This window comes from Notamacropus eugenii, chromosome 2, assembly GCF_028372415.1.
Source record: "Notamacropus eugenii isolate mMacEug1 chromosome 2, mMacEug1.pri_v2, whole genome shotgun sequence".
In the NCBI taxonomy this organism is placed as follows: Eukaryota; Metazoa; Chordata; class Mammalia; order Diprotodontia; family Macropodidae; genus Notamacropus; species Notamacropus eugenii.
In genome coordinates, this window is record NC_092873.1 from 466,070,041 (window position 1) to 466,085,102 (window position 15,062).

General features: G+C 41.1%; 1 protein-coding gene across 7 annotated transcripts in view; it reads right to left on the bottom strand.

Moving 5' to 3' along the window:
- AXDND1 (axonemal dynein light chain domain containing 1) overlaps positions 1–15,062 on the bottom strand; it is a 128,637-nt gene that overhangs the window by 3,539 nt on the left and 110,036 nt on the right. For 6 of the 7 annotated variants that reach the window (XM_072648521.1, XM_072648523.1, XM_072648520.1 and 3 more), the window contains 3 exons: positions 13,593–13,684; positions 2,460–2,671; positions 913–957 (listed from right to left, as the gene is read on the bottom strand). In XM_072648521.1, the coding sequence (XP_072504622.1) occupies positions 913–957; positions 2,460–2,671; positions 13,593–13,684 (349 nt within the window). Of the gene's footprint in view, positions 1–619; positions 958–2,459; positions 2,672–13,592; positions 13,685–15,062 lie in introns of those variants that run through there. The other variant, XM_072648522.1, reaches the window with a different exon arrangement.

Sequence of the window (15,062 nt, forward strand, 5' to 3'; positions counted from 1 at the left end):
CAAATTTTCAGTCATGTGGGTCACAGAGAATGATGAATATTTTTCTCTACATACAATTCACATTACTGACTAGGTGAACTTTTAGCACCATAATTTAGGATGGCACAATCTAGGAACAGGAGTGCAGAGATCAAAGGACCCCAGAGATAAAATTCTCATCTGTATGAGACCTTTGTGTGACATCCCCAGGAGATAATCATCCACTTCAGCTTGAAGATTTCTTGGGATAGCAGAGGTCATCAGTGATGAGACATCTCCTTTCTCTTTGGCACACCTCTAGATTTTCTTTATGTTGAGCATTTCTGGAATGCCCTATTTCTGACCCCTCTGTTAAAGTAATACAAAATTAACCTGTCTTCTACATGGCAACCAATCAAATATCTGAAGACAGTTTTCATGTCTTTATCCCTTTTACCCAGCCCCCCAGGTCTTCTCTCTAGGCTGACCATCTCTAGTTTCTCTAACTGACACCCAGGACTAAAAAGGACAGAATACTGGGAGAGTACTGTCTCCCTGGTATGCAACTTAAGATCTCATTAGTCTTGGTTCCCATGTCACTTCTTGGAGGAGTTTAAAGTTACAGACCTCTACCAGGAGATAAGAGAAGGAATCAGCCAACTTTTGTACAAGCCTTGTTTAATTCGGGCTCTCCCTGTACACCACTTCATTGTACGTGAATTCGTTGCAACAATCATTGTGACTTTGAAAAAAAAAAGTATTCAAGCTGGCATTCCTGGAAGCACTGTCAATGGGAGTGCTATGCCTTGAACTGTATTTTCAGCTGTATAGATCTGGGATGGAATTGTTGTATTCAATGAATGTAATACTGAGAAGGAGAGCGAATGAAAAACATCTTTGTGAAAATTACTTATCACTAGTGTTTGGATTTGGGGTGTGGTTTGACAGATTTACCCTGAGCATGATGGTCCTTGCTTTTACTCCCTGAATCCTTGGGTTCTGTGGAGGAGAAAAAACCATAATGTTTCAAACATGATAATAATAATAAAAAAAATTCTATTATATAGTACATGAAATAACAATTCATCCTCAAAGAGCTAGTCCCTACTAAAGTGATAACCCCATAACCTTCCCAGAAACATTTGCAAAGAGGAATCCTGATAACAAACAAATGAGGAATTTATTAGGGATAATGAGCCTCTAATTGGGGAAACTTCAAGGCAGTGTAACAAACTGAAGTAACAAATGTCAGGAAGGGTGGAAAAAATATTTGAGGGCAGCTGAACTGCTTCTGAACAGGGCTATTGTGCTTGCAAATATGTTCCCTAACTTCAGCTCCTTTCAGCTCTCTCTTCCTGTCTTGGTTTCTCCCCTCCGAGTTTGAATTGGCAGATTTTCTTTTAATCTGTCTAAATTGATAGACAGAAGCTTTATGACAGTGCTCACAATAGCAGGGGCTCAAATTGGAGGAGTAAACAGCTATAAGAAGGGGGTATTTACTTGTACGATTAGTTTAAATCTAGGTTTTAAACCCATCCTTGAAAAATAGTGCAGGGTGAGGCAAAAGTAAATTCCATTACTCTAAGTAGAGAAATCTTTCCAGATTGAGGAATAGATTTTTTGTAAAGTTAAAAGTTGTATTTTTCACTACATCTGGGGACAGCCCCACTTGGACTGTTTCCAGTTGGTATTGAATGATCTGTTATGTGAAGCAAAAGTAGACATATTCTGTTTGGACCCAGGGAGCAGAACTAGGTGCCAGAGTTGGAAATTGCAAAGAAACAATTTGTAATTGCAATTAGCTATTTAAGGGAGAAGAAGACTCCTTAGCGGGGAAGGCAGGGAGTCTTCAAGCAAAGGCTAGATTCTTGGGCTTCATGGACTGAGCGGCCTGGAAGCCAGCAGGACCTTATTTCAAGTCCTCCCTCTAACACAAAGGACTGTGTGACCATGGGGAAATTACTTAACCTCTCAACGTTTTCTGCATTTCTCTAATAGAAAAAGTTGCCAGCCTGCTTTAGTGGTGGGAATTTCCTCACCTGAGAGATCTCTCTACTAATAAACTCACAAATCCAGCCCCAGGACCTCCCACATGGTGGTTGAGGACCCTTTGACCTCTGGAATGTTGTGATTCTGTAACCTCAGCAAAACAGGCAAACTTCCTTGATGCCTGGCTCTTAAACAGGACTTCCAGGGCACTTCTTCTGACTTCCTAATACACACATTATTAATATATAATATGGTAGAATAGAAAGAGCTCAAGATTCTAGTCACAATTTGGCCAGATGTAAGTAACCTTGGACAATATTTCTTTAGCTTTTCTGGGGCCTCTATTTCCTAAACTGCCAAATGATAGGATTGGCTAAGATGAGTTTTGTAGTTCCTTTTAATTCTAAAATTCTATGATTCTAACTAAGTACAGAGCAGGAAAGTGTCCTGAAGGGTCTTTAGCTTTTCTAAGATGTATATGGGGCATTCTAGGTATAGAATATGACCATTACCTTTGCTTCCAGAAGGTTCTGCTTTTTCGTCATCATCCTCATCATCATCCTCCTCCTCTTTGAGTATTCCTTTAGTATAGGCAATCCTTAAGAGCTCCTGGGCTTTGTGCAACTCTTTCTCTAGCTCACGGTTTTTTAAGAGTGCCTCATTCAACTTCTCATTTATTTCTTCATATTTTTCTTCTGCGTGCTGGACACGAATTTCTGTATTCCTGCCATAGGCAAGAGTGGAGGTAAAGGGGCCCGGGTAGGAAGACAGTGAGATACATAGGGTTTAAAAGTCTCTTTGGCACAAGAACTTGTCAAGTAGAAAGAAAGAATTTGTCAGGGTTATCTATGCACTTCAAGGTTTCTAAATGGAATTTCATAGTAAGGATGTACAGAATTCTGGTGCATGTATAATGGAAGCAAGAAGACACAACTTTCAGTAATCTTTCATTAGGAATAGGGATGGAACACTGTGGTTTCATTCAAATTCCCAAATGAATTTGGGAATCAATTCAAATTGTTTCTACCAGTGGAAGTCAGCACCCTCTCTCAAATGGTTGTTGTCCTTCATTCTCAAAGAGGACCAAAATGACATCATTATGATAAAGTGAAGTTTCAATATGTATAATTGTGACTGATCAGACCAATGTGAGCTCAGAATGCTCTACCACAGATTGGGCACAGATAGTTTATGTGAACATTTGGGGTGGATACTCTAAATTTGTGCATTCCTATGTTTCCTTTGTGCTGTTGCAATTCTGCTTTGCTCATACAGCGCAGCATCATTTCTGATGTGGGTACGCCATACTGAATGATCCTGTACCAGTGTCTCCCATGTCCTACAATAAAATCCAAAGTTCTTGAGAGAGACCTTGAGAGTGTCCTTGTATCGTTTCTTCTGGCCACCATATGATCACCTGCCCCATGCGAGTTCACTATAAAATAGTCTTTTTGACAAATGTACATTTTGCATTTGAACAATATGGCCAGCCCATTGGAATTGCGCTCTCTGAAACATAGTTTGAATGCTTAACAGTTCAGTTCAAGTAAGGACCTGAGTGTTTGGTACCTTATTCTGTCAGGTGATCCTCAGAATCTTCCTAAGACAGTTCAAATGGAAGTGATTCAGTTTCTTGGCATGGCACTGGTAGACTGTCCATGTTTCACAGGGATACAGCAATGAGGTCAGCACAATGGTTCTGTAGACCTTCAGTTTAGTAGTCAGTCTAATACCTCTTCTCTCCCAAACTTTTCTTCAGAGTCTCCCAAACACTGAGCTACCTCTGGCAATGTATGCATCAACTGCATTGTCAATGTGTATATCCTTGGAAAGTACACTACCAAGGTAAGTGAACTTATCCACAGCATTCAAAACTTCTCCATTTGTTGTAACCAATGGTTCCATGTATGGATAGTGTGTTTCCTTGGTGTTAATTATTAGGCCAAAATTAGCACAGCCAGCAGAGAATTGATCCATACTTTGTTGCATCTCAGCATCAGAGGCTGCATTGAGTGTACAATCATCTGCAAACAGAAAATCATGTACCAGAACACCCTCCACTTTGGTCTTGGCTTTGTAACTTTTTCACATTGAAGAACTTACCATCAGTATGGTAGTTGACCTTGATGTCATGTTCATTCTCATTGAAAGTATTTGACAACATAGCTGAAAACATCATGCTTTAAAAAGCATGGGAGCAAGCACACAGTCCTGTTTCACTCCATTGGTGACTGGGAAGGCATGAGAGCATTGTCCATTATCCAGAACCCAGGTAAACGTGCCATCATGAAATTGATGTGCAATACTGATGAACTTCTCTGGGCAATCAAATTTTAACATAATTTTCCATAAGGCCTCATGACTGACTGTATCAAAGGCCTTGGTCAGATCTGCAAACGTTGTGTACAGATCTCTGTTCTGCTCCTGGCATTCCTCCTGGAGTTGTCAGGCAGCAAGCACCATATCAACTGTTCCTTGGCCTTTTCTGAAGCCACAGTGGCTTCCAGGTGAAGGATCAGCCTATTAAGGAGGACTCTGGCAAGAATCTTGCCAGCAATGACTAAGAGAGGAACCCTCTTCCTCCTGTAATTTTAGCAGGACAATCCATTTCCTTTACCTTTCATACAGATGGACAATGGAGGCATCCTTGAACTCCTGGGGGATAACCTCCTCTTGCCATATAACCTGGAAAATTACAGTCAGCTTTTGTAAGAGCAATAGTCCCCCTTACTTTGCAAATCTCAAGTGAAATAGAATCAGCACTAGGTACTTTGCCACATGAAAGGAGCCTAATGACACTCAAAACCTCTTCTTCAGTTGGAAGTTCAGCTAAGGAGGGATTAACTTCAACCTGAGGTAAACAGTCAATGGCCTCAGCATTAATTGATGATCTGTTGAGAAGACTATGGAAGTGTTCAGCCCATCTCTCTAAGATCATGTCCTTATCACTAATCAACATGGCTCCATCAGCACTGAGTAGTTATGATGCATCATAGATTTTTGGTCCATAAATAGCCTTCAGGGAATCATAAAAGCGCTTTGGATTGTTACTATCAGCATAAAACTGAATGTTATCTGTCTTCTTAATGAGCCAAGAATCCTGCATCTCTCTAAGCTTTGCTTGTACTTTTCTTTTGATGGAATTAAATGCTGTCTTCTTAGAGATGGATGAAGTATCCTGCTAGTAACTCCTGTGCAGTTCTAGTTTTTCATTTAGCAGTTTCTGAATTTCCACATCATTGTCATCAAACCAGTCTTGTTCTTTGCAAGTGTTCTGATCCAGATGACCAAATGCAGTGCTGTATACCAAATCTCTGAAAGCTGCCCACTCCTTTTCTGCTTCATTGCTGCCAACTATGTGTTGGCTCAATTTTTCCTCCAAGTTAGCAACAAGATGTTCATGCTCAGAAAAGAGCTCTAATTTATTGACATTAATTCTTCTGGTAGTCATTTTACCTTGGGGGTGGCTCTTTTGATGAATGCAAATATTTAGCTTGGAAAGGATAAGTCTATGATCAGTCCAGCACTCTGCACCACATATTGCCTTTGTCACTCTCACATCTTGTCTGTCTCTTCTCCTTACAATCACACAGTCTATTAGATGCCAATATTTGCTGGGAAGGTACATTCATGAAGTTTTATTGCATTTAGGTAAATGGAAACAGTGTTGGTGATGAGAAGGTCATGTGATGCACAAGTCTTCAGGAGTAAATGACCATTGCTGTTGCTGTTTCCAACTCCACTCCTCCCTAGGACTCCCTTCCAAGTCTGGTAGTCTGAGCCTACTATAGCATTAAAGTCACCCAGTATTATAAGTTTGTTCTCTTTTGGCACATTGATGATAAGGGTCTCTGTGTCTTCATAAAATTTTTCTTTGACCTCATCAGGGTTCATCATGGTGGGAGCACAGGCACTGATGATGTTGGCATGGCATTTTCCTGCAAGTGGCAATCACATTGTCATCAGCTGTCTCACTCTTTTTGGCAGGCATACCAGCTTGCTGACTAGATTAGTTTTGATGAAAAAACCTACGCCAGCTTCACAATGCTCCCCTTCAGTGTGGCCACTCCAGAAAAATGTGTACCCAGCTCCAACTTCAGTAAACTGGCCTTCATTTGCCAACCTTGTTTCACTCAGGACTGCTATTTGGATGTGATACTTGTTGAATGCTCTTACAACAAGAGTAGTTCTTCTTCAGGTCTACTGGATTTTTTCTTGTCTATAAGTGTGTGCACATATAGATGGTGAGTAGAATCATTTTTGCAGATGTTTTTGTACATTTTGTACATTTTTTTTTGTTCTGAATGCAGAGTAGGATTCCCTGCCTACTGTGGTAATCAGGCCAGGGTTGAGTAAGCAGACAATTTATAGGGCACCTTTTCTAGCCCCCTTCTTCACACCAGGAGGTGTGCAGTGCGATCCTTAAAAGGCTGCTCAGATATCCAAGAGGCTGCAGAACCATACTGCTGCTTCCAGTGAGAAATGACCCTATGGCCTAGGTCATCTGTGTGCAGGGTTGTGACTACAGCTCCCAGTGTATCCTCACCTGCTGCTTCATAACTTGCCTGTTGCCACAGGACTTTGAGGTATAATAGTAAAATGGTATGGGTGATGTCTTTTGATTCAAGCATAAATTGGATTTAAGTGAAGCAGAGTTGCATGAAATCATCAGTCTCATCCTCTCCTCCAGAGTCATGACAGTACAATGGTAAGAGAGAATCAAGACAACTGGCAATGGCTTAGAATGCAGTGGATGACCTTGATGTCTTTGGTGTCTAACCAAGCTCTAAGTGCTCCACATTGCCTGCTTCAGCTGCCTTCATGGCCATTGGAATAAACTGCTCTCATTCACCCATTCCACCACGGAAAGTCTTGGGGTAGACACCCCCCTAACTCACCAATTGGTTTGAGATCCCTTGGTTACACTCAAACTGGTTTGACCTGTCTGCTGAAATGGTTTACTGGGGTGTGGCCACTGTGCATGCTGCAGCTTCTTGGAGCCACAGGTGACAGTTGGGTGGAACAGGTGGTCACTGAAGGTGGAAAGCAGCCCTGAAAGAAGCTCAGCAACCCTCACACCAAAGGGACTGGTCCTCCCTGAACACATTCTATACCCCACTCTCTCTCAAATATATTCTTAGAGAATAATCTAGGGTGCTGAGAATTTACGTGACTTTCCTATTATCTCACAGCCATTATGTGTCAGTCAGGACTTGAACTCAGGTCTTCCGGGCTCTGAGGCTGACTGTCCATCCACCAGTCCACATTGCATCTCATTAACTTTTCATTAAAAACTCCTTAAAAGAGGGGTGGAGCCAAGATGGCAGAGTAGAAAGACACACATACTCTAGCTCTTCCCCCACAGGCCATAAAATACCTGTAAAGAATGACTCTCAACAAATTCTAGAGCAACAGAAGCCACAGAACAACGGAGTGAAGGAGATTTCCAGCCCAGGGTGACCTGAAAGGCTAAAGGGAAAGGTCTGTTGCACTGGATGTGGAGCAGAGCACAGCCCCCTCTTGGCCATGCTGCCCTGCTGCACTGGTAGGACCAGGGCTGGAGCAGGCCTTGGGGGCAGAATTCCCAGCAGCAGCAGAGGAGCTCAGATCCCTCAACCCACAGGTGCCAAAGGTCAGTGAGAGGGCTTTTTGAGCAGACTGAGAAGAGACCAGGGTCCCCCCATAGCTCTGGCCCTAGGTGGTCATGGCAGAGGCGGCAGCAGCAGCAGCGGGCAGCTACGGTGGCCACCTCAGGCAGTAACCAGGGTCCATTGTTGGAGTACTCAGCTTAAAGCTCCTGGGGGAACTGAGCAGCTGATCTGAATCTTAGCCAGGAGCCCAGCCAGGGAGTAAACTCCTCTCCCTTCATTGTGTCACCTTGGAGAAACTGAGATCTTACAGGTCCTCAGAGTATACCCTACTCTTGACAAAGGACCCAGAAGTCAAGTAACTGGTTGGGAAAATGTCCAAAAAAGGGGAAAAAAATAAGACTAAAGAAGTACTTTCTTGGTGAACAGGTATTTTCTCCCATCCTTTTGGATGAGAGATGCTTACCATCAGGGGAAGACATAAAAGTCGAGGCTTCTGCATCCCAAACATCCAAAATAAATATGCAGTGGTCTCAGGCCATGGAAGAGCTCAAAAAGGATTTTTAAAATGAAGTAAGACAGGTGGAGGAAAAATTGAGAAGAGAAATGAGAGTGATGCAAGAAAATCATGAAAAACGAGTCAACAGCTTGTTAAAGGAGACCCAAAAAAATGCTGAAGAAAATAACATCTTTAAAAATAGACTAACTCAATTGGCAAAAGAGATTTAAAAAGCCAATGAGGGAGGAGGAGCCAAGATGGTGGAGTAGAAAGACACACATATGCTAGCTCCGAACCCACAGCCCATAAAATATCTGTAAAGAACAACTCCCAACAAATTCTGGAGCAGCAAAAGCCACAGAACAACAAAGTATAGGAGATCTCTGTTCCAGAGAGCCCTGAAAACCTGACATGAAAGGTCCATCACACACCAGACCAGAGCAGAGCCCAGCCCTGCCTTGGCCACACGGCACCAAGAGGAGCAGATCCAAGTGGGCTTCAGGGACAGAATCTCCAGCAGCCGCGCAGGTCCCTCCATCCACAGGCACCAGGGATGAGTGAGAAAGTCTTTTTGGCTTGCCGAGAGGGGAGCGGGGTGTCTCCATAACTCAGGCCCCTTTGGGAGGCAGCAGCAGGGATGGCAGCGGACAGGGACTCTCCAAGCAAGCAGGAGCTTGGATCCATCACTGAAGATCTCCGCATAAACCCCTTGAGGGAACTGAGCCCCATGAGGCAGCCCTGACCCCACCTGAGCACCTGAACTTAATCTCACACTGAATAGCAGCCCCGCCCCCGCCCAAAGCCCTGAGGCTGGGAAGCAGCACTTGAATCTCAGACCCCAAGCACTGGCTGGGCAGATCTGGAGGCGAGGTGGGGGTGGAAAGAAAACTCAGAAGTCAAGTCACTGGCTGGGAAAATGCCCAGAAAAGGGAAAAAAAAATAAGACTACAGAAGGTTACTTTCTTGGTGAATAGATAATTCCTCCCTTCCTTTCCAATGAGGAAGAACAACGCTTACCATCAGGGAAAGACACAGAAGTCAAGGCTTCTGTATCCCACACATCCAAAACAAACATACCATGGGCTCAGTCCATGGAAGAGCTCAAAAAGGATTTTGAAAATCAAGTAAGAGAGGTGGAGGAAAAACTGGGAAGAGAAATGAGAGAGATGCAAGAAAAGCATGAAAAGCAGGTCAACACCTTGCTAAAGGAGACCCCAAAAAATGCTGAAGAAAATAACACCTTGAAAAATAGGCTAACTCAATTAGCAAAAGAGGTTCAAAAAGCCAATGAGGAGAAGAATGCTTTAAAAAGCAGAATTAACCAAATGGAAAAGGAGGTTCAAAAGCTCACTGAAGAAAATAGTTCTTTCAAAATTAGAATGGAACAGATGGAGGCTAATGACTTTGTGAGAAACCAAGAAATCACAAAACAAAACCAAAAGAATGAAAAAATGGAAGATAATGTGAACTATCTCATTGGAAAAACAACTGACCTGGAAAATAGATCCAGGAGAGACAATTTAAAAATTATGGGACTGCCTGAAAGCCATGATCAGAAAAAGAACCTAGACATCATCTTTCATGAAATTATCAAGGAAAACTGCCCTGATATTCTAGAACCAGAGGGCAAAATAAGCATTCAAGGAATCCGCTGATCACCGCCTGAAAGAGACCCAAAAAGAAAAACTCCTAGGAACATTGTGGCCAAATTCCAGAGTTCCCTGGTCAAGGAGAAAATATTGCAAGCAGCTAGAAAGAAACAATTCAAGTATTGTGGAAATACAATCAGGATAACACAAGATCTAGCAACTTCTACATTAAGGGATCGAAGGGCGTGGAATAGGATATTCCAGAAGTCAAAGGAACTAGGACTAAAACCAAGAATCACCTACTCAGAAAAACTGAGTATAATACTTCAGGGGAAAAAAATGGTCTTTCAACGAAATTGGGGATTTTCAAGCATTCTTGATGAAAAGACCAGAGCTGAAAAGAAAATTTGACTTTCAAACATAAGAATGAAGAGAAGCATGAAAAGGTAAACAGCAAAGAGAAGTCATAAGGGACTTACTAAAGTTGAACTGTTTACATTCCTACATGGAAAGAAAATATTTGTAACTCTTGAAACTTTTCAGTATCTGGGTAGTGGGTGGGATTACACACACACACACACACACACACACACACACACACACAGACAGAGAGCACAGAGTGCATTGAATAGGATGGGATCATATCTTTAAAAAATGAAGTTAAGGGGTGAGAGAGAAATATATTGGGAGGAGAAAGGGAGAAATGGAATGGGGCAAATTTTCTCTCATAAAAGAGGCAAGCAAAAGACTTTTTAGTGGAGGGAAAAAGATGGGAGGTGAGAGAAAAACATGAAGTTTACTCTCATCACATTCCACTAAAGGAAGGAATAAAATGCACACTCATTTTGGTATGAAAACCTATCTTACAATACAGGAAAGTGGGGGAGAAGGGGATAAGCAGGGTGGGGGGGATAATGGAAGGGAGGGCAATGGGAGGAGGGAGAAATTTGAAGTCAACACTCTTGGGGAGGGACAGGATCAAAAGAGAGAATAGAAGCAATGGGGGGCAGGATAGGATGGAGGGAAATATAGTTAGTCTTACACAACATGACTATTATGGAAGTCATTTGCAAAACTACACAGATATGGCCTATATTGAATTGCTTGCCTTCCAAAGGGAATGGGTGGGGAGGGAGGGATGAAGAGAAGTTGAAACTCAAAGTTTTAGGATCAACTGTCGAGTACTATTCTCACTACTAGGAAATAAGAAATACAGGTAAAGGGGTATAGAAAGTTATCTGGCCCTACAGGACAAAAGAGAAGATGGGGACAAGGGAAGGGAGGGATGATAGAAGAGAGGGCAGATTGGTGATAGGGGCAATTAGAATGCTTGGTGTTTTGGGGTGGGGGGAGGGGAAAAATGGGGAGAAAATTTGGACCCCAAAATTTTGTGAAAATACTGTTAAAAGTTAAATAAATTAATTAAAAAAAAAAGCCAATGAGGAGAAGAATGTTTTAAAAAGGAGAATTAGCCAAATGGAAAAGGAGGTTCAAAAGCTCACTGAAGAAAATAGTTCTTTCAAAATTAGAATGGAACAGATGGAAGCTAATGACTTTATGAGAAACCAAGAAATCACAAAACAAAATCAAAAGAATGAAAAAGTGGAAGATAATGTGAAATATCTCATTGGAAAAACAACTGACCTGGAAAATAGATCCAGGAGAGACAATTTAAAAATTATGGGATTTCCTGAAAGCCTTGATCAAAAAAAAAGCCTAGATATCATCTTTCATGAAATATCAAGGAAAACTGCCTTGATATTCTAGAACCAGAGGGCAAAATAAATGTTGAAAGAATCCATTGACCACTTCCTGAAAGAGATCCAAAAAGAGAAACTCCTAGGAATATTGTAGCCAAATTCCAGAGTTCCCTGGTCAAGGAGAAAATATTGCAAGCAGCTAGAAAGAAACAATTTGAGTATTGTGGAAATATAATCAGGATAACACAAGATCTAGTATCTTCTACATTAAGGGATTGAAGGGCTTGGAATATGATATTCCAGAAGTCAAAGGAACTAGGATAAAAACCAAGAATCACCTACCCAGCAAAACTGAGTATAATACTTCAGGGGAAAAAAATGGTCTTTCAGTGAAATAGAGGACTTACAAGCATTGTTGATGAAAAGACCAGAGCTGAAAAGAAAATTTGACTTTCAAACACAGGAATCAAGAGAAGCATGAAAAAGTAAATAAGAAAGAGAAATCACAAGGGACTTACTAAAGTTGAACTGTTTACATCCCTACATGGAAAGATAATATTTGTAACTCTTGAAACTTTTCTCAGTGTCTGGGTAGCTGGTGAGATTATACACACACACACACACACGCACACACGCACACACGCACACACACATATCTATATCTATATATGTGGAAAGAGAGAGAGAGCGAGCACAGGGTGAATTGAATAGAAAGGGATGATTTCTAAAAAAATAAAATTAAGGGATGAGAGAGGAATATATTGGGAGGAGAAAGGGAGAAGTCGAATAGGGCAAATTATCTCTCATAAAAGAGGCAAGAAAAAACTTTTTCAATGGAGGGGAAAGGGGGGAAATGAGAGGGAAAAAGTGAAGCTTTCATCACATTTGGCTCAAGGAAGGAATAACATGTACACTCAATTTGGTATGAAAATCTATCTTATACTACAGGAAAGTAGGGGAGAAGGGGATAAGCAGGGTGGGGGGGATGATGGAAGGGAGGGCAAATGGGAGGAGGGAGCAATTAGAAGTAAACACTCTTGGGGAGGGTCAAGGTCAAAAGAGAGAATAGAAGAAATGGGGGCAGGATAGGATGGAGGGAAATGTAGTTAGTCTTACACAACATGACTGTTATGGAAGTCATTTGCAAAACTACATATATATAGCCTATATTGAATTGCTTGCCTTCTCAGTGGGGATGGGTGGGCAGGGAGGAAGGAAGAGAAGTTGGAACTCAAAGTTTTAGGAACAAATGTTGAGAATTGTTCTTGCATACAACTGGGAAATAAGAAATATAGGTAATGGGGTATAGAAATTTATCTTACCCTACAGGACAAAAGAGAAGATGGGGATAAGGGAAGGGAGGGCAGATTGGTGGAAGGGGTAATCAGAATGCTCGGTGTTTTGGGATGGGGGGAAGGCAGAGATGGGGAGAAAATTTGCAACTCAAAATTTTGTGGAAATGAATGTTGAAAACTTAAAATAAAGAAATAACTTACCAAAAAAAAAAACCTGCTTAAAAAAAAGACACCACCTCCACTAAGAGTTGGATTTTTGAATTCTTTTAATTCATATGACTCCTTGATCCAAATAATTCCCTCTTCCAACATCTTTACTTCCAAAATTTCATCCAAAGTAACCTCTTTTAGGGATGCCCTTCAAATTTATCAAATTTATCAAAAAGTCTTTATTGAGTGCCTACTAGACAGTGAGTTAGCAGAGAGACAAAGGAGACTCTATATTATCTGAACTTTGTACTTCCTCCAGTGCTATGATGCATAATAAATGCTGGTTGCATTGAGTCATTTGGTTTTGTCTTTCCTCCTTAAGTTCGATAGATTCTAGCAAACGATTTGCTTCCCAATAATTCTTACAATTAAACCCTAAATTGACCACAAAGTAGAAGACTTAAGGGTCACTTTACTGGGTCCTTGGTACTACCACAGATGCTAATTTCACTTCATTCATCCCTCATAGGGCCATAGAAGGTTTAAATAGTCTGACATTGGTAGCAATGGGGCTTCACAGGCATGGACACTCTCCTCCCCTTGTTACTGAAGAGTGGGGAAGCAGCTGTGCTAAGGATCAGCCCAAAGTGGGCATACTGAAACTACCTTCAATACTTTTCCATTGAATGAAAACAGAAGTCATTGCTTCAGTTCCCTTCAACTTATACACTGTCTATAGCTTTCAATCTCTGCTTTATGAAAACAATCCCAGACACAAGCATGACTCTCTTTACTGTTTTCCCACAATGGTTCCCGATACTTACAGGAGTTTCACTTTCAAATGATCAATCAGCGACAGGCTTTCAAGTCTTTCCTTTTCATTGGTGGTAAATTGAGCAAAGGCAGTCACCTCTTCCTGACAGAGGAGATGGCAGATATGAACAGGGGAAGGGTCTCAACAAGGAAAGATTCAGTTGACTGAGAAGTTCCAAGAGAGTTCTATTTATAACCTGGTATCCAGTTTTAGCTGGTGGGGATGAGCAACAAATCTCAGCTACTGATTTACTAATGTATCTATTCTATCCAAACACCAAATCAATCAAGTTTGGGATGATACCAGAGCTGGGCTGGATATGAGAACAGGATAATAAAGAAGAATGTAATGAAGGGAGGAAAAGATGAGAAATGAGGAGTTTTCTTTAATGGAATAGTTTACACAGCATTTAAAATCACAGGATCTTAGCATTAAAAAAGACTTTTCCCAGATCAGCAGATTAATGTTTCAGATAAAAACAAATTTTAGAAAGAACACTGGAAATGGGTAGAAAGGGAAAATAAAGTCAAGATCCTATATCTGATTTTAAAAAAAGAGGAAAGTCCAAAGTTAAAGACACAATTAATAGCATTAAAAATGGGAGGGGGAGGAGAGAATTGCTGTTCAGTAGAGTCAGGAAACCTGGCTTTCCATTCTGGTTCTACCACTTGCTAGCTGTGTGACCATGACAGGTGGTACCCTAGCTCATAAAGCTCTGTGTCTGGAGTTATATCCAGTCTCAGAGTTATACTTATATACTTATAAGTATATAAGTATACTTATACTCATACTTAGCTGTATGACCCTGGGCAAGTCACTTAATTGCAATCTGCCTCAGTTTCCTCAATTGTAGAATAATGGCACCTCCATGCCAGGGTTGTTGTAAAGATCAAATGAGATAATCTCTGTAAGGCATTTCACACAGTACCTGGCACATAGCAGCCACTTTTAAAAGGTTTGTTCCCTTACCCATGGGGTAAGTCACTTTACCTACAAGGACGGACACCATGGTATAGGAGAATAAACATTAGATTTAGCCCCTTACCAGCTGTGTGACTATTACCAAGTCCTTTAACCTTTAGGAATCTTAGTTTCCTTTTTTGTCAATGGAAGTGGTAAACCTCTTAAAGTCCCTCCCAGTTCTAAATCTGTGATCCTATGGCCTCTCTGAACCTCAGTTTCCTCATAAGTAAAGCAAAGACTTAGACTGTTTCCCTTGTGGTAATAAAAGCATTTTGTAAACCTTCAAGTGCTAGATAATTGCTGTTGGTTGTTATTACAGAAAATAAGTTTATTGTATAAAGATTGGCATAGATTTTAATTTAGGATGATCCAACTTTTTCCAATTTTTAAAAATTAATGACCATGAAATACAATGGGTAATTTCAATATGCCACCATAAGAATATTATAATCCAAACAAAAAGATACATGAGAAAGACTGAGATAGAGCAGAATTAACTGGACTTAATTACTTGATG